Source organism: Crotalus tigris, unplaced genomic scaffold (genome assembly GCF_016545835.1).
Source record: "Crotalus tigris isolate CLP2741 ecotype Arizona unplaced genomic scaffold, ASM1654583v1 scf7180000024285.889131, whole genome shotgun sequence".
Taxonomy (NCBI): Eukaryota; Metazoa; Chordata; class Lepidosauria; order Squamata; family Viperidae; genus Crotalus; species Crotalus tigris.
The window spans coordinates 396,419-420,670 of record NW_024100458.1 but is presented as its reverse complement, the minus strand read 5'-3'; the positions used below and the strand labels follow the sequence as shown (position 1 = coordinate 420,670).

Genomic DNA, 24,252 nt, shown 5'->3' with positions numbered 1-24,252 from the left:
GCTCATGCAGTGGTGGGATTCAGCCAGTTCGCACCACTTTGGCAGAACCGGTAGCTAATTTTTTGTTGCCCAGGCCCAGAATGGACTTCTGTTAAGCGGCATCCACTCCACCGGTTGTTCACATATTTGAATCCCAGCACTGGGCTCATGCCTTTAAAAATGAAGCACAGCATATCAAACAATGATTGCTCAATTCTTTGGCTCCTTAAGTGGGTAAGACTGAGATGCTTCTCCAAATTGCTATTCTGCCCCCAGATGGCACATTTTTATCATTCAATTGCCTGTCTCTTAAAATCCCCTTGCTTCAATGTCCTAGATAACAGAATGTAGAAATGCAGCTGATGTATTTTTGCACTAGCAAGTGGGGAAAAGTTGCATTTGTAGCGCACTGAACAAAATAATGCCCTAACGTATCATTTTGGCTCCTGATAAGGATAAGCCATTTGTCTGAAATGGTATAGGGTTTCCTGCCTGAGCAGGGGGTTGGACTAGATCAGTGATTCTCAACCTTTCTAATGCCGCGACCCCATAATACAGTTCCCCATGTTGTGGTGACTCCCAACCACTTATACATCACCGAGTGCCAAGGGCGTGGCCAAAGAAAAGGGGGAAAAAATGGCAGACAGCCTTGTTTGGTGACCCCCGTGAAATGGTCGTTCGACCCCAAATGGGGTCCCGACCCACAGCTTGAGAACCACTGGACTAGATGACCTCCAAGGTCCTTCCAACTTTTTATTATATTATTATTGATCATCGCACAGTCAGCCAGATGTTCAGACTGGATTTGGCATTTTGTCTACCTATCGAGTCCTTACCCAGGACCTGGGATAGGCAGATGTGGATGTTTGATGGTATTACAGGTATCGTCGCAGGATGGAAGCAGTTCCTAGTAAGGCCGCCTTTTGCAATTGACTAATAGCGAATTTGTCAATGCCAATGGTGTTCAAGTGGTGCTCCAGTTGTTTTGGGATTGCACCCAAGGAGCCTATGACTATTGGTACTACTCTTGCTTGCTTTTGCCACAGTCTTTCTATTTCTATTTGTAGGTCTTTGTATTTTGTTATCTTCTCCAGTTCTTTCTCTTCTATTCTGCTATCTCCAGGCACTGCCACGTCCACTATCCAGACTTTTTTGTCTTTCTTATCGACAATTGTTAAGTCTGGGGTGTTATGTTGCAGGTGCTTGTCTGTTTGAATTCTGAAGTCCCAGAGCAGTTTAATTTTATCATTTTCTATGACTTTCTCTATTTTATGATCCCACCAGTTTTTGCTTACAGGCAAATGATATTTTTTGCTGATCTTCCAATGCACCATTGTTGCTACTTTGTCATGCCGCTGCTTGTAGTCAGTCTGTGCAATCTTCTTGCAACAGCTTACTAGGTGGTCCACTGTTTCTTCAGCTTCTTTGCATAGGCGGCACTGTCTGTTGCTGTCTTCTCAATTCTGACTTTATATGCATTTGTCCTTAAGGCTTGGTCTTGTGCAGCCAGAATTAGTCCCTCGGTCTCTTTCTTCAATTTTCCTGCTCTTAGCCATTGCCAGGTCTTGTTATTATCTGCTTTCCCAGCTATTTTCTTTTAATGTACTGGCCATGTAGTGCTTTGTCTTCCCATGCCTCTATTCTGTTCTTCATTTGGTCTTTCTTGTAGGCCAGTTTGGTCTCTCCAGTAGTCAGTAAGCCTTCCTGATATACTAATTTCAGTGCATCTTCATCATTGTTCTTCAGATATTCTTCCAAAGCCATTATTATTATTATTATATTATGTTATTTTTCTCAAAGTGAGAAGACAAGGCCAAGGAAAAGAACTTCCTCTTTGTTCCCTGGATGGGAAGCATCTTTTCAGTAATTACTTTTACCCACACATTGGTTATAATGCAAAGATGGATCAATGGGAAAATATGTGGTTAAAAGGACTGAAATTTACACTGTGTTATGATCCCAAAGAATTTTTTTATAAAATGATGTCTTGTTGGTTCATGGTGCCAGAGAAATTATCTAGAATGTATAAGGCACTTCAAATATATGTTGGAAGCGTGAACAAGATGAAAGGACATGCTATCATGCTTGGTGGACATGTACAAAAGCTAAAAAAATAATTGGATTCAAATACATATTTCGATAAAAAGGACTTTAAAGATCAATGTTCAATTGAAATTGTATTTTTTTCTTTTTAGGATTAATGAATAAACAGAAAAAAGCCATTGAAAATTATTTCACTGTATGATCATTGCGGCAAAATGATTACATACGGAGAAATGGAAAGATTAGCCATTATAAAGGAATGTTTGGTGAAATGGATAGACTTTACTGAACTTGATACATTGATTTAGAGAGAAGACATTTTCTATATTTACTGATAACTCTTAGGAATTTTTTTGCGTAAAAATGAAAAAAAATGAATTTGTGAGCCATGGTTTTGACGATTAGACAAGATAAGAGAGGTTAAATATATATTTGTATCTATAACTGTTGTGAAGAATATCAGAAACCAGAAGAGCTTGACAATTATTATGTGTTTTCACTCCAAGAACCAGAGAGAAGACGGTAGAGATGTGCTGACATCAAGCAGAGTCCCCCTCCTAATATGAAATATTGTGTGATGAAAACGTGCATGGTGGATTTCACCCAGCTTTGAAGAATAAATGTGTTTTATATAGCATTATTTTGTGAGCCACTTCAAGTATATGGCATTACCCATTTAATTAATAAAATAAATGCAATATCTTTTCCTATTACTGTGCAGTCTCACTGATACATACAGCCCCTGTAATAAAAACTAGACAGCGGTTTTAGCTTTGTTTTCTAAGTCAATACAATTTCTCAAATTTATTTTTAAGAATTACTTCTAATATATCTTTTTCACAGAAGGAGAGTATAGGGAATGTTCTCATTCCATCTGTAAACACTGAAATACAGATCTGGGAAACAAGGGAAGAGACACAAAAAGTGCATTTTACAAAATTATCAACTAAAATATATTTTACATGTATTACATTTCAATTTAAATTCTACTGACTGCATTTTTCAGTTTCAAAAATATTTCCATATCTAATAGATTAAAAAAGCATGAAATATTTTCATTGAAGATAAGACATTTCAAATCATTTACATGCTGTCCGCAAACAGCATAAAACAACTACACAAATCTTTAAAACAATATTCTTGGCCTGAAGTAGATTCTGACAATTATCAGAAGCAGGGAAGGTTTTGGGTTTCTGTTGTCCAGAAAAGGGGCTCCGACCCTATTTCAGAATTGGGTAGGTAACTATTTTTTTATTTCATTTGTTTTTAGACAACTGTTGCTTTCCTGCCCGGAGAAGCCAGCGAAAAGAGGGGGAGGAAGTAGCAACAGAAATCAGGACATTATGAAGTTGCTCTGTTTCTGAAGCTAAACTTCATCTTCTTTCATGAGGGCAGGAAGACCACCCTGAATCTGGGTCTCAAGTCACCATGCTGAGGATTCCAGCCACCACCACACCAGGAATTCTAAAAAAAAAAAAAAAATCTTTTTGGGAAGAGGCTCTCTGGCACTAGAGTTTCTCTCCCATTTCTACTTAAGAAAAAAAGAAAAAAAAAAAGAATCCCGAATCTGATTCTGCATAGATCAGATCTATGCAATCATCACCTGATCTCTGCTATCCACCATGGTCAGACTCTTTTGTACACTCTCCAACCCACATCATTCAAGGACTGTCCCTTTATCTCTGCCTTTCCCTCTTGACTTGGCAAATGGAAGAACAAGCCATAGCTGCAGAGTATATAATACTGTCTGCAATGCTTACCCATCAAACAGTTCCCTCTCCAGGGTTGCTTTCCCCTGCATGAAGAAAAGTTCTACAGAATCTTCAGCTCCATATCTGGGCCATCACAAGATATGCTTTGTAGCCCTAGTTAACAAGGAGCCCTTCTGTGTGCCCAAGCAGCGGTTTTGATAAAGGGAGCCACTACTCCGACACTAGCAAGCTTGGAAAATTCATGCGCAGCCTTAGGGTGGAACATTCCTGCTGGAATGCAATCATCACCCCTGATCTCTGCTAGCCACCATGGTCAGACTTTTTCATAGTTCTCCCCCATCATTTCCCCTCTTTGGTATGTAGAGCACGTCTGCAAGTAATATTTGTGTCGACAAACAAGAAGCTGAATATGGTAGGGCTACTTTCTCCAGAACAGATATAGAGCACTGGTGGCCAAACTCTTGCTTCCAGCTTGAGGGTCAGAGGATAGTGCTAACTCTACTTGAAAAAAAAAAATAACGATATTAAAGCCATAGAATGCTTCAATAATAACTGAACACTAATTAAATGTCCCTCAACCCTTACAAAAGGAAAAAAAAAAGCAACTACATAGGTCCCTAATTCAGGTGAGCCACTCTGGCTGTCAGCAGGTACATGGACTGATACAGTGTTGATTCTCCTTTCGAATTAGTGCAATCTACAAATGGAATCCCAGCTGGGTGTTAACTGATTGGGTGGACTCTTCCTATGCTGTCCTTTGGTTTGCTTTAGAATTAACTGAAACAGTTTTGTGTTAAAGTTAAACTAAAGTATTCTAAGAGCTATACACATAAGGCAAGAGGCAGAAATATCTGTGAGAATCAAGTAGCAGTTTCTCAAAATGCAAACCTCTCATTGGCCAGTTCCTTTTGGAAGCCAGAGTCTCGCCATCTGGGGCATGTTCGTATGTCAGTGTTAAAGATATTCTGGGGTGGGTGGGAGAAAAGAGAGGTAGACAGGCAAAAAGCAGACTCAGTTGGGTTACGATGCCTGTTTCAAAAACTGACACTCAAGCACTATGCACTATGCTATCATTTCTTAACTCTGGCTTCTAGCTCTCCCAAGTTAAATGAGTGTGCAAATCCAGGTTCTATGAGGACTGTATAGGAGAGCAATGAAAATGGGATATGGAAAGGAAAAAATATAAATTACCTCTGCTCCAAAAGGGCAGGCCTAAGTTTGTGGAGAAAAGAGATCAGTGTTGTAGCAGCTGTTATTTATGTCTCTCTCTGAGAACTTTTCAAGTGCCACATTATCACCCTTACCATTGCTATGCCCAATAAGCATGATCTTTAAGGCTGGGCCTGTTTCCTGATATCCTGATTTTTATGACATTTATTTGGAAATAGGTCCTATCGATGTCAATGTAAGTTAATGCTAAGCAATTGGCTTAGAGCTTCAACCTTAGAAGGATATGTAGCTTTTCACAATGGCGTGAGGTGATCTATTACACCCTTCCCACTTTCTGCTTTGAAGCAATGAATTTGACTGGGCAATCACCCAATACAAAATATTTGAGTGTGGTTCTTCTCAAGTAGTATGTATGCAGAATATGAGAAGGATTTTCAGTATATTAATGGCTCCAAAACCAAGGTCTCATCTCCATTTTCAGTATTATACTAAACAAAAGGATGTATGTCCTTCTTTTTAGTTCGACTCACTTCTACACTGAAGTTTTCCTTCAGTATGTTCTACTCATCCCCAACAAGATTGGCTCTAGATTCAGTTTACTGGCTTTTATCCACTTTTATCCTCCCTTCCCCCCTCCCTCCAGTATATGAAGCTCATTGTACAGATATATAGATATAGATTTACAGAAGCAAGCACCTATATCTATATACAGACACACATTTCTTTATAGATATATATTTCCACTTATGCTTTTTATACGAAGTGCTGTGCTTTGAAGATCTGCCTTAACAGGAAATCTGCTCCCAGATGTAGAGGACTGAGTGCTTCGGGGTTGTTATGCAGTGCCTGTGGGCAGCACTCCACCGAAGGAGGCCCCTCCATGGACAAAGAGCTTAGCCTGCCTAATGGCCTGCTATCGTTGCTCACTAACCCCACAGCAGTGTTACTGTGGATTCTTCAAGATGCGTCCATGCCTGAAATCATAGACATGACGGCAGAGAAAAACCAACTCTGGATCAGTGTCCTCTGGCACCTTGCGATGGGCAGGAGTGGAATACTCTTCAGAAGGAGGAACCATCACCGTTTTCTTGCCTGGAATCCCTTCCACGCGACGCTTTGCCAAGGCACAAAATCTGCAAGACAGCCAGGTAATGATGTTAGTGCATTCTTGGTTACTCTGACATCAGCAGTTGGCCACAATTCATTCACTGAGGGATTTATCAATTTTTTATTTTTATTTATTTATTTATTTAGCTTTTCCAATGAGAAGACACTGTTTTCTATTCTAGCCATTATGGTTGCTGGAAGCTGTGCTGTCTCTCATACCTGCATGCATATAGTGAGAAATTCTCTCCCTGGCCCAAGCCAAGAGACTGCTGAGTCCCAAGCAAGCTATATGACGAAAAAGGGAGCCACGAGCCTTTCTTCCTCCTTCCTTTCACTTAGTGACACACCTTCAAATCACTTGACAGTGGAACTTCAGCAATCTTTTGCTGTTTGCCCATCAACCAGCTACTGAGAGCCATGGTGGGCCACCTAGAAGGCTTCCAAGGGCTATATATGGTTTACAAGCTACTGAACAGTAGCAATAACAGCAATAGCACTTAGATTTACATACCATTCCATAGTCCTTTACAGCACTCTCTGGGCAATTTACAATGATAGCATATTGCTCCAACAATCTGGGTCCTCATTTTACTGACCTCGGAAGGATGGAAGGCTGAGTCAACCTTGAGCCAGTTAGGATTGAACTCCTGGAAGTGGGCAGAGTCAGCTTGCAATATTGCATTCTAACCACTGCGCCACAATCTTGCATTATGATAAAAGGCAAAGAAAACCAATCTCCCACAGTAGATTACATTGCTCTTTTTCTTGTAGATTTGGAGCTGTGGGTTCCAGATCTACAAAAGTTGGCTCAGGATGTATTGGCAAAACGTTTGAGAAAATAAGTGGGGGAAAAATAATAGCATGGTCCCATTGTTCCTTCCCGTGCATCCTGACTCCAAGATCAATAGCACAAACATGTTTATTAAGACATTTGGATTTGGTACATATTATTCATTCACTTATTTATCTCACAGTTCTTGCACACTGTCAAATGACAATGGATGTTGCATAGCAAGGTACATAATACAAAATATCAACACTCATAAAAATACAGCAAAATCAACACTCATCCAGCTGAAAGGCCAAATAATTGTACTGGAAAGGGCAACTGGAAGGAAGGAGTATATTTTTTACTGCTCTGTCTTCAGCGGGAATAGGCAATCCATATATGCTGGATTACCAAACCTACAATCCTTGCTGAGGCTGGTGCAAAACACAGATCAATACTTTTAGTCATCTATGTGTGCATATGCTAGTTGGCACGTCTGAAAAAAAAAATGCCAAGGTGATCTCATTAGGACACCTGTGAAAATGCCACAATAGCTTGATCGTAACATGCCAGTCTATCAATCGTCTGTCTGTCTGTCTGTATCTCTCTCTGCCATTCTGGCCCAATAAATAAGAGGAACATTCAATTTGCGTACTGGAACTATCTGTGATGCCTCACAAACCACAACTACCAAGAGAAAGAGAGAGAGAGAAAGAGTTAGAAAACCCTTCCAATAACAAACAAACCGTCTTGTGGAACTTCCTGATGGAGCACAGAGACCCTAAAAGAAGCTTGGTAAGAGCACCACCTACCTGCAGTACTCTGCAAAGGTCAGAACGTAGCACTTCTCCTCTATACAGGCCACACTGTTCTCGTCCTGGTGTCGGGATGCAAAGATCTCATTCTGCAAGAAAGTGCACAAGGGGATCAGAACCCGGCAAGAACATTTTTCCATCACATGTTTTTATCTGTGGTGTATTTAAAGTATATATCTTTATTTTTACATGCTCTTTAGCTTACACTTTTATGCTCAGTTCTGCCAAGTAGGTCAATTGTATTAGGAGACCAACATGTGAGGATTTAGACATTAATGCTTACATTTTCAAGTCATATATAAAGCAGAGTGTGGATTTTTCGTTCACCTTCTGGAGTGTAATCTTCTGAGCCCATATACTAAGTGAGGCAAACTTTTGGTTGCCGAGATGCACATTTTAATCAAATAATATATTTATTCTCTGAAGGCCCCAGGGATTAGGCTACTAGTGTTGGAACTAATGTTTTATTAACAGGGGTGGTTTAAAAGCAAAAAAGGTATGTCAAGGCTACTGAAGGCAATATTAGGCTCTGTTTTTTAAATGAGATACTACACTAAGTGTCCAAGTAGTTGACTTCTGTGTTATAACTTAGCAATAATAAACATTGTTGTTTGTTTAGTAAATGTATATCCTGCTTTTACTTCAGGTGGTATCTATAGCATTCCTTCTTCTAAATTTTCTTCTCACGGTTGGTCTGAGAAATAACAACTGGGCCAAAGCTACCCAGTGAACTTTCATATCCAGGGTAGATTTGAATCCTGAACCTGGCTCTCTCTAGTCCTATTCCCAGCACTTTAGAGCACATCAGGCTTTTTGAAGTTTAAGTGCATACATTTAGTGACTAATAATTTCCACCTCACCTAAGTTCCTTGGGTGTAGGGAAAAGGAGGTGGATGCCAGTACTTATTCTCATTAATTTATGAGATACTTTACCTATCAATGCATTGTTATAAAACCATTATACCAGGTGTTTCATGTGTGCATAAAAAGCCAGCACTTTAAATAGCATTTCATTGAAGGAGCCAAGAAATAAATTTAATTGAAATTGATTACATATTAGTATTTATATTTTATACGGAATGTCAAATATCTAGCTGAAATGGAAGTCTGCCAGTTCAGAAATATGCATAGATATTTCATAGCCCTCAACTGCCTATTCATTTGCTTAAATACCAGTAATTTGATCAAAATAAGACTTCCTTTTCAAGTAGCTCTTATATTTTAATTTCTGGGAATCAATCTGACAATACTTCAAATTAATTATTGCCTTTTCTTCAAAGTTCTCACTCCCTGAAAGCTCAATTTTAAACTAAAAGGCGACGGCACTCATATTTTCACTGGATTAGTCTAGAAATTTTAGATCTAAGGGCATCAAAGATGGTTGGATCATCCTGTCAGAAGGTCATTGTAGTTGGCATTACATTTAATATCAGGGATAGCTAGTTGGGGAGAAGGGAAGAGGTGAGAGAGTATGTTTTTTGTTGCTACCGAAAAAAGCAATTTTCCTACATCCTTAGTCTTAAAAAAGGAAAAGAACATTTAGATGCACCATAATGATAGAGAGCCTCTGCATTTATTGTGCTATAAAACTCTAATTTGGAAAAGTAGCATTGTAACAATATGCTGTAGATCTTAGCAGGGAGGAAAAAAATCCAGCCTTTAAAGATAACCTTGCAGTTTTAAAAGCAAATGCTTCCATAGCTTTCGGTGTCTTAAAGTGAAGGAAAGCCAACTTTACAATAGGAGCAAGAACTATTCTGTAACAAATTCACAGAGATAAAAGGAAACTTTCAGGGTAATTTAGGATTGTTTATAAAATTATGGATGTTTGGGGTGAGGTAATGGAAAGTCTTTAAATGCCTTGCCACTCAAATTACTTGTCAACTTATTCCAGAGAGTAGCTATGTTAGTCTGGTACAGCAGAAACACCCAAAGCAATAAATGTGTTAGTCTTTAATGTAGTCTTTGCTACTTTTTCCAGCTTATGGAACAGCAGAAATATTCCCATGTCTAGAAAGAAGTGGCCCAACTTTAAAATAAAACTAAGCATTTGTAAAACGATCCTCCTTTTCTTTGCAAATAAGTGGCTGAAGAAGGATTAGAACCATCAGAACCATCACAGAACCATCAAGCAGCCTTTCTTGACTCGTTTTAATGTTCAGGACTTCCATTCCTGATTATCATGGCTGAACACTCACCTGATGCATGCTAGAATTACGGCCTCCCTGAGTGTGCTCTGGTCTATAGTACCACAGGAGGCTCATCATTAATTCCCCTAGAAAGGAATAAAGTGGTTTTTTAAAAAAATACTCCAACACACCAGCATGAAGTCAGAATATAAAGACAGTCTGCTTACCTTTAATAGTGGTCATTAGTGCATTCAAATATATGGGCAATGCACCCATGCATAACCAACACTAGAAGCTGGTGAGAGCTGCAGGGGATGTTTTTAGTGGGAAATTCTCACCTAAGTTTCCCCAGACTGAAGAGTAAAACAGGTAAAAATGTAGTCTACTTGAGGCAACGGTGGTGTGCGGGTTGTATAAACAACTATTATTTTCATAGTTCCTTGTGCAACACACATTTGAGTAAGTGAACTGAAGGTGGGTCATTGTCCACAATGAAGTTCCAATTCTGATATCAACATAATGTTTAATGAAGGCCACACGGTCCACAACCTCTTGCTGATTTTAAATGAAATTTAACAGCCCAAGCTCATCGCATGAGGAAAAAGGTTCAAAATGTTTGCCCAGTCTCCCACCCCTACTGAGGGAACAGCTCTTGGAGCTGCAAGTAGGAAGGTGAGGGTTATATGCAGCTTTTGGATTTCTATGATCTAGAAAGCTACAATTAGGTGGTGATTTTGCAAAACACAGACAATGAGAGAGTAAGAAAGGTTCCGGAATGGGACTTAGTGGACCATTGATTGGCCAGGAGGCAAAGGCTGTAGAAGAAGAGTTGGTGGACCATGGGATGGCAAAGAGGCTTTGCACAGTTATAACTGTCATCTATTTGGCAAACCATTTGCAACAACACTGAGAAACTCCTCATGGGCAACTCACCTCATAGAAGCAGTTGAGAGGAAGGGTGAAAGGAAGCAGCACAGCCAGCATAATTGGCCAAAGTGTGAGTGATGTCCGGGAAGCAAAGGGATTGCTCCTCAGGCATGGACAGCAAAAGAAATTAGCTTGGAGAGAAAGGCTGATGTGAGCTTTGTGATTTTTTTTAAAATGAAATCGTTAAATCGGAAATAGAACTGATCAACACTCAAGGAACGGGGAGTGCAAGCTGAAGTAACTGATACAGCTTTAAAGTTAAGAAGCTATAGAACCGTTGTTTGAATTTTGCAATCAAACAGGAAAAAAACAAGAGACAAATGATGAAGTGGTGATTTAACAGGGTAAGGGGCAATGAGATCATTGATAAAAGAAGAGAACACCAAGCAAGAAACGACCACTTCTATATGGTAGGCAAAATGGCTGCTAAATACATATGAATAAAACTTAAGGAAAGTTTTGCTGACCTCACCCCCCAAAAAGTAGAATTTAAATGTACACTGTGATGAACACTGAAATATTCCAATGGCAGAAATACAAGTAGAAAAAGAAGCTTCTTTACTAGTATAGACACTGTTTGGTCAAGTTGCGTGACACAGTCCTTACTTTCAAAGAGAACTGTAAAAAAAACCGTGCTCCTATCTAAAGGGTTGTTGGGTCAGGCTGTTAATTCCCTTCCTTGTCATGTGTTGGGAGAATCATTTGTGGATTAAACACCAATATCCTAGATTAGTTGCAACATGAATGAGGAGCATGTTCTGCATTTTTGTTGATTTACAAAAACACCTGGTACACCTGATTCCAAAACACAGGACTGTACATACTTGAAGAATGCCAAAAATTCTAGATGATTAACATAATAAGAGCAAACAGGTGGCACCCATATTCATTAATTTGGAAGCTTTTACAGAGGGTAATTCAGCTATGATGGGGATGTCAATTGTGAATCTTCCGAGAGGATTCAATCCTACACGAGAATGAAGTGTAAGCTGCACACAGGTGACAAAGTCAGCTTTTCAGTTGATGATTGTGGGAGTTATAACTGAGAACAGTTAAATACAGAAAGCTTTGTGCACTAAATCCTGAAATAGAAACTGCCATAATCCACTAGTCGCAGTATTTATTGAGCCAGCTGGGGAAAGCTCACAGCATTTTTCCAGAGTAGTCTGGCCAGTGTGAATCTAGAATTGCGCCTATGAAGGGAAAAGATACAACAAAAAGCAAATAAGACATCTCAAAGCCTGAGAGATGGAGAAGATGAAGAGTTCTGTGGATCTGTTTTGAAAGATGGATTAAAAAGAGCAACAATTGTCCATGGCAGATATAATTAGATAATGAGAAGACGGAGATGAGTAATCACGGTACATCTTAGGAACTAAAGAAAAGAACATCTATTGAAAGATATTTCCTGCGTTATAACTTTTGTAATGTGAGAAGAGGCATGTTGTAATCCAATTAACACAAACCAACTTTAGTAAAGGCAGGAGGTTTTGAAGAATCATCAGATAGATTTTTTTTATCACAAAGTGAAGTGTTTCAGTTTCTTAAACCCATCTTTTTTACCATCTCTAAAGAAACCATTGAAGTAAAAGTTTTGAAGACTAGAATACATGTGGCTGACTTTACTGCAAACTTCTGGAAGATCTCAAGAACCTTAACATAAAGAATAAGGGAGAATGACAAACAAATCCTAAAAGAGATAGTGCTGCATACTTAAAATATAATAAGAACCCAGGAATCTGATGTAACAGCCTCCCCTTCAATACACTGGATTTAGTAAGCCTGAGATTTGAGAAGCATCTTACAATAATAGAATTTGGTATCAAGTGCTAAAAGAGAAGATCGTATTAATACCCTTAAATTTCCTGCAGTTCTCAAGGGACTTTGATATTAAGAAAATAAATGCCATTGAGTCAGGACAAGAATGAAAGAGTGAAATATGTGGTCTGATTAAGTGGAAGAAGTATCAAAATGATAATTTTCAAAATTTGACTGAACATATGCAGGCAAAGTTTGAAGGTATCAATCGTGGTGTCCAATGGAGCAGAGTAGTAGAATTCACACTGAAATCTGGTCTCTAAATGATGCCACTGGTCATATCACATGGAAGGATAACAATGCCAGGAAGAAAAATGGAGAAGGGGCATTGTCTTACCTGCACGCCTTTTCTCAGCACGGAGATGGAGAATCCACCAATGGGTTTAGACTGTATTCCTGCCCAATCAGATCAAGTCAGCCAAAGTTGCCATGCCCGTCCTGGACCATAGAGATCCCAGTCTTGATGCGAGCGTAGCCACTGACTGACAGCAAGGCGTTGTGGCTCACTAAACTAAGACTAACCCTAGGCCTAGACGACCTACAAGGGTGGGAGTGGATTCTCCATCTCCGTGCTGAGAAAAGGCGTTCAGGTAAGACAACGCCCCTTCTCCAGCACTGGAGATGGAGAATCCACCAATGGGACATACCAAAGCCTACTGTCCCTGAGGGTGGGAAGTAGACCGGTCCAGAGTGGCACTTTGATGTACAACCTGTTGGAGAACCCTCCTACCGAAGGAGGCCTCTGCCGAGGCAAACCTATTGATCTTGTAGTGCCGTATGAAAGGAGATGGTGAAGACCATGTGGCTGCTCTGCAGACGTCCTCAATGGATGCCTGAGTGGCCCAGGCCGCAGAAGTAGCTGCACTCCGTGTAGCCCCTGGAGGAAGGATGGAAGAAGACAAAGAGGGCCTCTGATTTGCGGAACGGTGCTGTCTGTGAAATATAGTACCAGAGCACTCTGCGGACGTCCAGTTGATGCCATTGCCATTCCAGATCATGCAATGGGTTAGGGCAAAAATCCGGGAGCACTATTTCCTGGGCTCTATGGAAAAGGGAATTGACCTTTGGAAGGAAAGTAGGGTCGAGGCGAAGGACCACTTGATCCTGTTGGAAAATGCACAGGTCATCCCAGGTTGAGAGCACTGCCAATTTGGAAATATGCCGAGCTGACGTGATTGCCACCAAGAATGCCACCTTGTGGGACAGGTACCGAATATTGCACATTTTTAGGGGCTCAAAGGGCGACTTGGTCAGAGCCCGAAGGACCTGTGGTAGATCCCAAGGGTACCTGTAGGGGGTCTGGTGTTAGCGGCACCATTAAGGAATGAATGGAGTAAGGGGTGATGTCCTAAGGACCCCATGAAGTCACAGGTGAGGACTGTGGAAAAAGCAGCTATCTGTCTGCACAATGTGTTTGGGGCTAAGCCCCTCTCCAGACCTTCTAACAGGTAGTCCAGGATATGGGGAATCGTGAGTTCTGGGAGTGACAAGTGTCGACTGGAACATCAGGATCAAACGTTCTTCCACGTGGCCTCGTAAATACAGTTTGTGGAAGGGTGACAGGAAGTCTGGATTACCGTAATGACCCTCGGTGAGCAAAGCTCCTGTGACAAGATTGAATGCTCAAGTGCCAGACAGCTAACTGAGGTCATTGGGGGTCCGGATGGAGAATAGTCCCCTGGCTGAGCGAGACCCGGTCCAGAGGAATCCGCCGCGGAACTGTAAGGGAGAGGCTCATCAGATCGGCAAACCAAGGCCTCCTTGGCCAGTAAGGAGTCACTAGGAGTACCTCCACTCGCTCCCGAAGAAGCTTGCGGATTACCGCTGGGAGAAGAGGGAGAGGGGGGAAGGCATAAAGCAGACCCTCCAGCCATGGGCTCTGAAGAGCATCCGTCTGTTCCACCCCTGAAGCTGGGAACTGGGAGAAGAATCGAGGTAGCTGGGCGTTGATCGGGGACGCAGAGAGGTCCAGAAGTAGCAGGCCAAAACGGTGACAGATTTCTCTGAAGATCCTCGGGTGGAGGTGCCATTCTGAGTGATCTACCGTTGCCCTGCTCAGAAGGTCGGCCTGAGTGTTCGTCTCCCTGGAAATATGATCGGCCTTGATGGAGGCCAGATTGTATTCTGCCCAGGAGCCTAGTAAAAGAGCCTTGGTCAATAGAGCCCGAGATCGGGTGCCCCCTTGTTGGTTTTACATGAGCCTTGGCAGCCACGTTGTCCGTGAGGACCAATACGTGACACCTTGTCACCAGGATGGGAAAGTGGCGGAGAGCTAGATGTATGGCCTGTAGCTCCAGCCAATTTATGTTGTGCCGAAAGTCTGAGCGGGACCAATGGCTCTGTGCCCACTGCGAGCAAAGGTGTGCTCCCCAGCCGAACAGGCTGGCGTCAGTCATTAGCACTATCCGATCTGACTCCTTGAAACATGACCCTCTGAGCATGGTGGGCGATATCCACCACGTGAGGGAGCATGATACTTGAGGAGGGAGTCTCATCCTTCGTTGGGAGGCACTGAGATTCTGCCTCTGGAAGGGGAGCAGAAACCACTGCAGTTCCCTGGAGTGAAGCCTGGACCACGGGACGATCGCTATGGCTGAGATCATCTTCCCTAACAATTGGGAGAGACTGACCAGTGTTACTGTCCGACCCCTGCGTAATTGGAGGACTGACTCCCTTATGCTGTCCCGGCGTTCTTGAGATAAATACACCCGGCACTTCATCGTGTCTATGATGGCCCCGAGGTGCAAAGCCTTGTTGTTGGAACCATATGGCTCTTGGGGAAGTTTACTGAGAAACTGTGATCCTGGAGCAGCTTTACCACCAGTTCGAGGTCCACCATGGCGGACTGGGTGGACGACGACTGGATTAATATGTCGTCCAGGTAACATTGGACTCTGACTGGTACCATCCTTAAGTGAGCTGCTAGAACTGCCAGGATCTTAGTAAATACCCTGGGAGCCAATGATAGGCCAAATGGTAGTGCCCTGTACTGAAAATGATGCCCCTTGCGTGCGAATCTTAGAAACCGGCAGTGGGCGAGAGAGATGGGGATATGAAGATACGCTTGCATGAGGTCGATAGACGTCAGGAAGTCCCCTTTTCTTATGCTTCCCAAGATGGAATGGAGCGTTTGCATCTTGAATTTGTGGTATGCAAGATGATAATTCAAGCCCTTGAAATTTAAAATGGCTCTCCATCCCCCTGATACCTTGGGGACGACAAAGAGGATGGAATAAAATTGTCGACCTCTCTGGTCTGCCGGCACCGGTTCTATGGCCCAGATGTTTAGTAGATGTTTGACGGTTTCGTTCATTAGACTTTTCTTTGTTCGATTCCGGGGGTATGGGCAAGAAAGAAATCGATTTGGGGGGTTGAAGATGAACTCCAAGGACAGGCCATGACGTACCCATGTGGTGGCCTCCCACTGGTGGGCAAAGACAGAGAGTCTGCCCCCTATGGGAGTGACTGCTAGAGAGTCACCTAGAGCGGCGGAATGGTGAGCCGTTCTCCCGAAAGGGCCGCTTGCGCTGAGATTGCTGTCTGGGTCTGGCCGTTTGTCTGTCAGACTGTCTATCCGGGAAGGGACGGAAGGGCAGGGTGTAGTTGTACCTAGCCCCTGCACGAAAGGACTGTCTTCGTGGGTAATAATTGGACCGTTTGTCCGATTTCTTAAGGAGGTGATTAAGGACCTTGCACTTATCCTTATTTTTGGTGAGATAAGGATTCAAAGCATCTCCAAACAGTTTACCTCCCTGATATGGAGCTGCTGATAGATGCCACTTAGACTTGGCATCGGCGTGCCAATGCTTCAACCAAAGCATACGGCGACCAGTGACGCTGGACGCCACAGCCCTGTAGGAAAATCTGGCGGCATGGAGAGTGGAATCTGACGCATACTCGGTGGCTGCCACCATCTTGCTAAGATCCTGGTGGGTGCAGATATCCTCCACTGGAATACAGGCTTGGAGCTGCCTGAGCCAGCAAAGGGCGGATCTGTTAAAGAAGGATGCGGAGGTGGCCGCCCTAATAGCCCATGCAGCCACCTGGTGCGTCCTGCGATAGGCGAGCTCGCACTTACGGTCCTCAGCTTTGAGAGCCTCAGATACAACTCTGGGAATGGCGGTGGGAGATACTAGGGGACCTAATGGCTCATCCGCTGCAGGTAATTCCAGGGCCTCCTCCAGATCCTTGGCCACGTTGTATAGCTTTTTATCAGTATTACCTGGGAGGGGAAGGGAGGCCGGATATGTCCACTATTTTTGGACCACATTCAGGAACATGGGGGGGACAAGGGATGCGGTGTTGAGCAGCCACCGGTTCGTGAAGTTTGGGTCCACCTCCAAGTCAGGGGGAACAGTGGTTGTTGCTGAGGAAGGATCAGGCCCAAGATGGGCTGTGGATGTAGCCTTGTGGAGTAAGGGGACAAAGAAGGAAGGGTTAAAGAGGCCGCTAAATGAAGAAGCTTCGGGAGGAGGCTCCTCCTCCTCAGACATTAGGATCCCCTGTTCAATGTCATGTTCGTGAAGGGATGAGCCCTCAGAACAGGTGGACCAAGATAGGGAAGAAGGAGCGTAATAGGTTTCAGGAACTGGTTGTTGAATAGGAAGGTAAGCGACAGCCACTGGTCTAGGAACCTGCGCTCTTACTTCAAGAGCGCGGCCTACCGCTTGTGCAATCAGCAAGGCTAGGCGGTCCTCCGTAGGAAGGGGAACAGGCTCACTTGGCCGAAGCCTGGCCGCAGTGGGGGTGAAGGTAGCCTTGGGGGGGGGTCCCTTGATGAGCCCGTGTAGTAGTGGGTTGGGAAATGGGGAAAATTCCGCCTGTACCACACTGTGAAGGGGAATGTAAAGGTTCCCCCATCGACCATATCCCCAGGGGGGAGGTTGGGGGCCCCAGGCCAGGGTAGGTCAAAAGTCAACCCCTCGGCTTGAGAGGTCTCCAACCTGGCTATTTTCTGTGCCTTTGAAAATTCCTTTTCTAGAGCTTGGTGTCTCTGGCTGGCCTGCTTTTCAGCTCTCTTGGAGGTCTTGGCAGTAGATCTGACCTTGGTTTTGGCCGCAGTCTTGTCAGCGCCTTCCAGACTAGATGAAGTAGGATTCACTGGAGCCGATCAAAATGCCCTTTGAAGAAGGCATAGAATCCTCCATTCTCTGATAACACAGGGGCACGATAGGGAGCTCCCGGTATTCAGAGAGTATTATACACTGGATAAGGACAGGCACACTATAGGGGATGCCTGGAACTCAGGTAAAGCTGCTGAGTGGATAAGGACAGGTGCACGACAGGGGACGCCTGGAATCCAACTATAGCTGTTGTATGGATAAGGACAGAAACACTACAAGGGGTGTCTGGAATCCGGATAGAGCTGTTGTGGATAAGGACAGGCGCACTACAGGGGGCGCCTAGAATCCAGAGGAAAACTAATTGCACGGATAATAACAGACGCATGGTAAAGTACGCCTGGAATCCAGTTGGCAAGTTTGTTATGAGCAAGGTGAGGCCGGGAGACACCAAACCTGAAAAAAGGGGGCCAAGAGGACCTGGCTAATTGAGAAGACCTGTCCGAACTTAAATGGGACTAGAGACCCGGGGAGCTGGAGACAGGACCAGAAACTGTGCTCTAAGAGAGCTTGGAGGCTCTGTTATATCTCTAGATAGCAGGCCTCAAGTTAAAAATGGGCCTATCTGGCTCCCAAAATGGCGGCCGTCTCCCAAAATGGCGGCCTGCCTGACGACAGTAGAATCATTTGTTCTACCTGGGCTATCTGCTTAGTTCACCCCCCCAATGAGCACCCCTTCTCCTAGGACAATGTCAGTAAGGAGGAGGAAGGAGCCCCTTCCTCCTGAATCCCCCTTGAAATAGAATGGATCTGTTTAAGACTACGTGGGCCAAAATGGCGGCCGTGCGTGGCCTAGGTAGATAAGCCTGCCGAGGTCTGAGGAGTTTGGACAGTAAGGTCGATGCAGAGGAAACACTCTCTTAGGTAAGGGGAACAGTCCTGAGAATGCCAGAAAAAACGGCGCTTTCCATCCCTTCGATCAGCTGCCTAACAGCTGATTGGTGCTGGTCTCTTGGCGCGCGCGCGCCTCTGGCCGAGAAAGGGACAATCATAGGGCCGCGGACTGAAGGAAACAAACAGAGCTGAAGAACTGAAGCCGGGGTGAAATTTCATCCGCAACTCCAAAAGGCCCCAGAAACGTGGGATTTCCCGAGGGAAGGCCTGAGCACATTGCAAAAGGAAGCCTCTTCCACTGACGCTCGTAATCAGCCACCGGAGCCACAGCTGCAAGCTCCAGTAGAAAAGGGGTTAATTTAATGTCGGCTGAGGACTAACAGCTATTAGTCCTCAGTTGAATCCAATGAGTTAGGGGCTTTGAGAGAGGTTAATGTTGGATTGGGGGAAGGGGGGGGGAGGAAGGAGCCCCTTCCTTAGCGCAACTAGTTCGTATTTCCCCCAAGTCAGGAATTGAGAAGAAATTCTGAAGTTCCTGACTAGGAAAGAAAGGGAGAATTCGCTACTAGGAAGCCAAATTCTGTGCTGAATACAGCACTACGCAGCAAACTGAGGAAATGGAAAATCCACCAGTGGAGACTGTACCTGCCTAAGAGCCAAACTTGCACGTCTGTCCTGGGCGAGATCAAGTCAAGACTGGGATCTCTATGGTCCAGGATGGGCATGGCAACTTTGGCTGACTTGATCTGATTGGGTAGGAATACAGTCTAACCCCACTGGTGGATTCTCCATCTCCAGTGCTGGAGAAACAGGATCTATACTAGTCTATATCAAAATCCTTCATCAGATGAGCGTATTAGGAAGAGTTGCGTTCCTGGGAACTCTTAGTGAGATCAGGATAACCTGGACTGAAAAGAACACAATTTCTTGGCAACTTCTCTGGAGTATTAAATCTCTGTGTTAGAAAATCATTCAGATTCTATCAAAGTTGGAGGCAAGGAGAGGGCTATGGCAAATGAATCCTCTCAAGTGATGCAGTTGAATGAGGCCCAAAATAGGACACATAATCATATAGATCAGGAGTACGCAACCTTGGCTCTTTTATGACTTGTGGACTTCATGCTGGCTCAGGAATTCTGGGAGTTGAAGTCCACGAGTCATAAAAGAGCCAAGGTTGCCTACCCCTGATATAGACCATCAGTATCAAAGAGGGATTTTGTACTGAAGACTTTTTTTAACCAAGAAAATCACTGGACAAATGACTGGAATGAGAAATCCAGTAACTTGCTTGAAACAGTAAAAATGTATGAGATCAGCACACAGGTTGAGTCTGAACCCGTATGAGTGCTTGGCACTGAAGTTCAAATTGGAGCTATTGATTCTAAGTGACTGGCATAGTTTCCAATGTCATTATCTCTGAAGCCCAAACAGATATGAGAATGACCTTCACATGTAAATAGAGCCCAACACTTGAGCAAATGGTGTTTTTTCAAGCTTACTTAACAATCAAGACAGATTTCTATGACATGAACCTATCATAGTTTTAGCAGACAGAAAAAAATGATTGTTGGTAGGGAGCAATTTGCTAGCATAGTTTTTGAAGTGTACCTTTGTTCCACATCTGCAGAGGACTCCTTCAAGGCCTTGCCTCGAGAAAGATGCAGGGGAGTGAGCAAAAATAATAGAACAACCTCTGAATCATTAAGCATATGTTTGAGAAGGGAAGAATCCAGATGATGCTATAGCTTCAAGAAGCAATGGAGAACATTCTCAGATATGAACTGGATGTTAAGTTTCCAAAGAAACCATCTGCAGTTCTAGAAATTTCCACCACCGACTCTCTGAAGACTCATCACCCATGTGTGTGATGCACAAAGAAGAGAGATCATGCCACCTCAATCCATAGAAATATCAGCCTGCTTTGCAATTGAAAGAGATGTTAATTGAAGTGCCAACCTTCTAATTTTCTTTTTGCCCCTAGCTTTACTGGGCATGTTTGCATTTTTAAAATATGTGGAAATAACTCTGTGATCTGTAAACATCGTGAACCGATTCAAATTCAGCAACACAAACTGCCTGCTTGTGCTGCATGTTAACAGTATACTCCCTTCCCCCATATCCTTAGCTATGGAGACATGTCCTGTATAGTCTAACTGGCTTCAGTGAAAGCATTTTAAAAATGGCCTATCTACTTTCATCAATAATACAATTCATGGAGATCCCTAACCACTAAACCAATGGTGAAGGAACAACCTATATCCCCAAAATATTTTTATTTCTTATTTCCAATTCTCTGGCAGCATGGCCTTTATTTAGTACGACCATATGACAATCAACTAAACAGAAATCAAGTTATGTTCCATTTCTTAGACGACTACAGAGAATGTTAGCCTAATTAGACGTTCGAGACATTCTGGCTGTGGAAATTTGTGGGAGTTGCTGTTTCTGATGTCAACTTGGCAAAATCAGTGCAATGGTTTCCAGGGTGTATATCCCCAATTATTAGAACCAATGTCTAAAGATTCTTAGGAAATAAATTAAGCTGAAAAGCTTCAAAAAGATTCCACTTTGGGATATTTGGGGGGGGGGGGGTGACGTATGGGTGACTACTGACCAATTAGATGTAATTATCTGCTGCAAGAGACATAGGTACTTTTGCCCATACAAAATCTAATTCATGCCTTTAATTTTAGTAGTAAGGCACCTTCTTGCCAACTGAAAAAAAGAGCTGCACTGATTTTGTCAAGCTGACATCAGAAACAGCAGCTTTCACAAAATATTTCCACAGCCGGAATGTCTTGAAACTCTAATTAGGCTAACATTCTCCATAGTCTGTCATCTGGGAAAGGAAGATAACTTGATTTCTCTTTGCTTGATTGCCCTACAATAGTACTAAACAAAGGCCGTGCTGCCATAGAAATGGAAATAAGAAATAAAAATAATTTGGGGATATAGCCCATATTGGGCTAATGGTTAGGGATCACCATCAATTGTACTGTCCCAATTCAAAAGGCAACTGGACTTTGTCTTTTTCTTGAAGACGTTTCGCTTCTCATCCAACAAGCTTCTTCAGTTCAGTTCAGTTCTTGGATGAGAAGCGAAACGTCTTCAAGGAAAAAACAAAGTCCAGTTGCCTTTTGAAAAAACACCTTGGAACAATCATGACCCGGATAACTGGGAATTTCTATAGACATCAATTGTGTTATTAAAGGGATGATGCAAATGAAAGAAAGCTCCACAGGTTGCCAACTGGACTTCAAGGTTAATTTAACTTCCTATCTTGGATCTTCCTGACCTGACCCAAGCTTGCAAGTATTACCATCGTGGATACAGAAGGGTTGTCTGAATCACTTATATGCCTTTTACATTCTAGGGATTTCTGTCACACTGGGGACGGGGAACGAGATGCAGGTTGATTTTTCAGACACCCCCGTGCCCACTCCCAACTCCACAAGTCTTCTGTAAACAAGTACATCATTACACAGTTAATGTCCATCATATAATTGGCCATCTCACCTTGATAGCCACTTTTGTGCTCAATACCTGTTTTGGGGTCTTCCCATAGAGCGGATATCTTAGCCACATAAGGCATTGATTTCTTCCGTGGCCCCGATTTCAGAAGGACTGTATCCCGAACCCGAATGATTTCTCCATCTCTTTCCACGGCCTGGTAGCTCTTACGAACAGCTGGTTCTGGCTCGTTCTGCAAATATTGACAAGAGAGAGCGCCAAGAAAAGGAGTGAGTCTGCAAAAACAATACTAAGAAACAGACACCAGCATCCTCCACTAATCCACCTACGCCAAGTAGACAGCTTCCTGCCAAAAAAGGGTGTCTTTATTGCTAAAGAGCCCGTGGAGAAGACGGATCATACAAAACAGCAGGCTGCTTCTCTCTTCCCAGCGGGTTAATTTCAGAAGCAAAACATGCTCCTCAAATGAAAGGTAATGATTACTAAAGCCGGGAAGAAGAAATATTCAAGTCCCTTTACTTAGTTTAGATTCATTTTAAGGAAAAAGGCCAGCCAAAAGGGGAGCTTCTTCATGCCTGGCTCTGTGGGAGGCTGCAGGGCTAATACCCCCATTCATGCATTTTAACCTGTCTGGTGTAGAAATCATTATTGTGAGTCCACTGATACTGAATTGCTCCTAGCTGCAGGGTTAAATGATTGGAGGACCATGCCCACTACCTTTTTAAATCCTTATTTGCAGGTTCCCAAGATGTGCATTGAAACATTTGTTTTGCCATGTGAGAATTGTTGCCAGATATTTGTCCTGTTAGAGCAGTGGTTCTCAACCTGTGGGTTGGGACCCCATTTGGGGTCGAACGACCATTTCACGGGGGTCGCCAAACAACGCAGTCCGCCATTTTTTCCCCTTTTCCTTAGCTGTGCTACTCCCTTTTATTCTATTGGCTTTTGAAAGCCAATAGAATAGACTCTCTTGAATAGAGTCTAATTCTATTGGCTTTCAAAAGCCAATAGGAATTGTCCAGGCTGTCTCTGCCCTGCTGAGCCCGCCAAAAGTCCCATTCTGCAAACGGTGCTGCACCAGTTGAGTAGTCCTCGACTTACGACTGGCTGAGTAGTCCTCGACTTACGACCGGTTGGGGATCGCGGCATTAAAGAGGTTGAGAGCCACTGTGCTAGAGTCAGTATGGTGTAGTGGTAAAGGTACAAGGCTAGGAACCGGGAGGCTATGAGTTCTAGTTCCACGTTGGGCACCAAGCCAGCTGGGTAACCTTGGATGAGTCACTTTCTCTCAGCCTTAGGAAGGAAGCTAAAACACTTCTGAAAAACCTTGCCAAAAAAATGCAGAGACTGATCCAGGCACTCCAAGGATTGAACAGAAGGAAAAATATAAATAATTGGTCCTCTGTAGATACTATTACCAAACATCTATGTTTGGACATATGTGGATATTCCCACATAATGAAATTTTTTTAATGCTATGGTATATTTTTGCTCACACACACAGTAAAAATCTATACAAAATGTGTGTTATAGTTAGAAGTTTCAAAATGGAAAGGTTGATACCAACTCTAGCTACATAGTCTGTACTTAAATGCACACTTTTATATAGATTTATCCATAGATAACAGTTCTCCCTCTCTCACTGCTATTGTACATTTCTAATAAATTCCATGTGTTACCAGAAAAAGTATGTTACACCATATTTCCTGTGCTTTTAGAATTCCTCTGAAAATAGGTTTTTAGAATGTTTACAATAGTGTGGTCACAAAATAAAATGGAATTGTTGAAATAAATCTGTGAGAAATAAGTTACCAATCCCGGTATTCAAAGTAATGAGATCTGGAGTAAAAATGATGTTCAAAGAAAGAATCACATTCTGGGAAAGTTTATTCTCAAACTGGAGAAAATAACCCTGTAAAAATTTAAGATTTATGTCAATGACACTTCTTCAAAATCACTCCCACACAGTTTCCAGACAGATATTGGTATGAAATACTTATGTGAGATGCACTCCCCACCACTACCACTGAAGTTCCAGTGACCAATGCCATTTCTGTCCCATGATCAAGTAAGAATCCTGATGGAAAAATTTCATCTAGGAATCTCTTGTTGATAATTTCCCAGCACATGTTTGAAGGAAAGATATTAGAATCTAGGCAAGAATTCTCCTAATGGGAGACAGTAGATTAGATTAGAGTAGAGTAGATTAGAGTAGAGAAGTTTTATTGTCACTTTAAATGTACACTAATCAGCATACATTAAATTGAAATTTCATTGCATACAGCTCTCAAAGGGTCACCACTACCACCCTTCTTTAAGGCAGGTGGCCTTATGCCTGCCCCAAGATGATCTCTAGGA

General features: G+C 42.9%; 1 protein-coding gene across 3 annotated transcripts in view; it reads right to left on the bottom strand.

Annotated features, from left to right (window-relative positions):
- Positions 1–2,284: 2,284 nt before the first annotated feature.
- The window catches only part of BAHD1 (bromo adjacent homology domain containing 1), a 106,193-nt gene continuing 84,225 nt past the window's right edge, over positions 2,285–24,252 (bottom strand). For 2 of the 3 annotated variants that reach the window (XM_039323833.1, XM_039323834.1), the window contains exons 4-7: positions 21,967–22,126; positions 9,794–9,870; positions 7,593–7,684; positions 2,285–6,037 (exon numbers count right to left, since the gene is read on the bottom strand). In XM_039323833.1, the coding sequence (XP_039179767.1) occupies positions 5,848–6,037; positions 7,593–7,684; positions 9,794–9,870; positions 21,967–22,126 (519 nt within the window). In that variant the 3' untranslated portion in view covers positions 2,285–5,847. The remainder of the gene's footprint in view (positions 6,038–7,592; positions 7,685–9,793; positions 9,871–21,966; positions 22,127–24,252) is intronic. The other variant, XM_039323832.1, reaches the window with a different exon arrangement.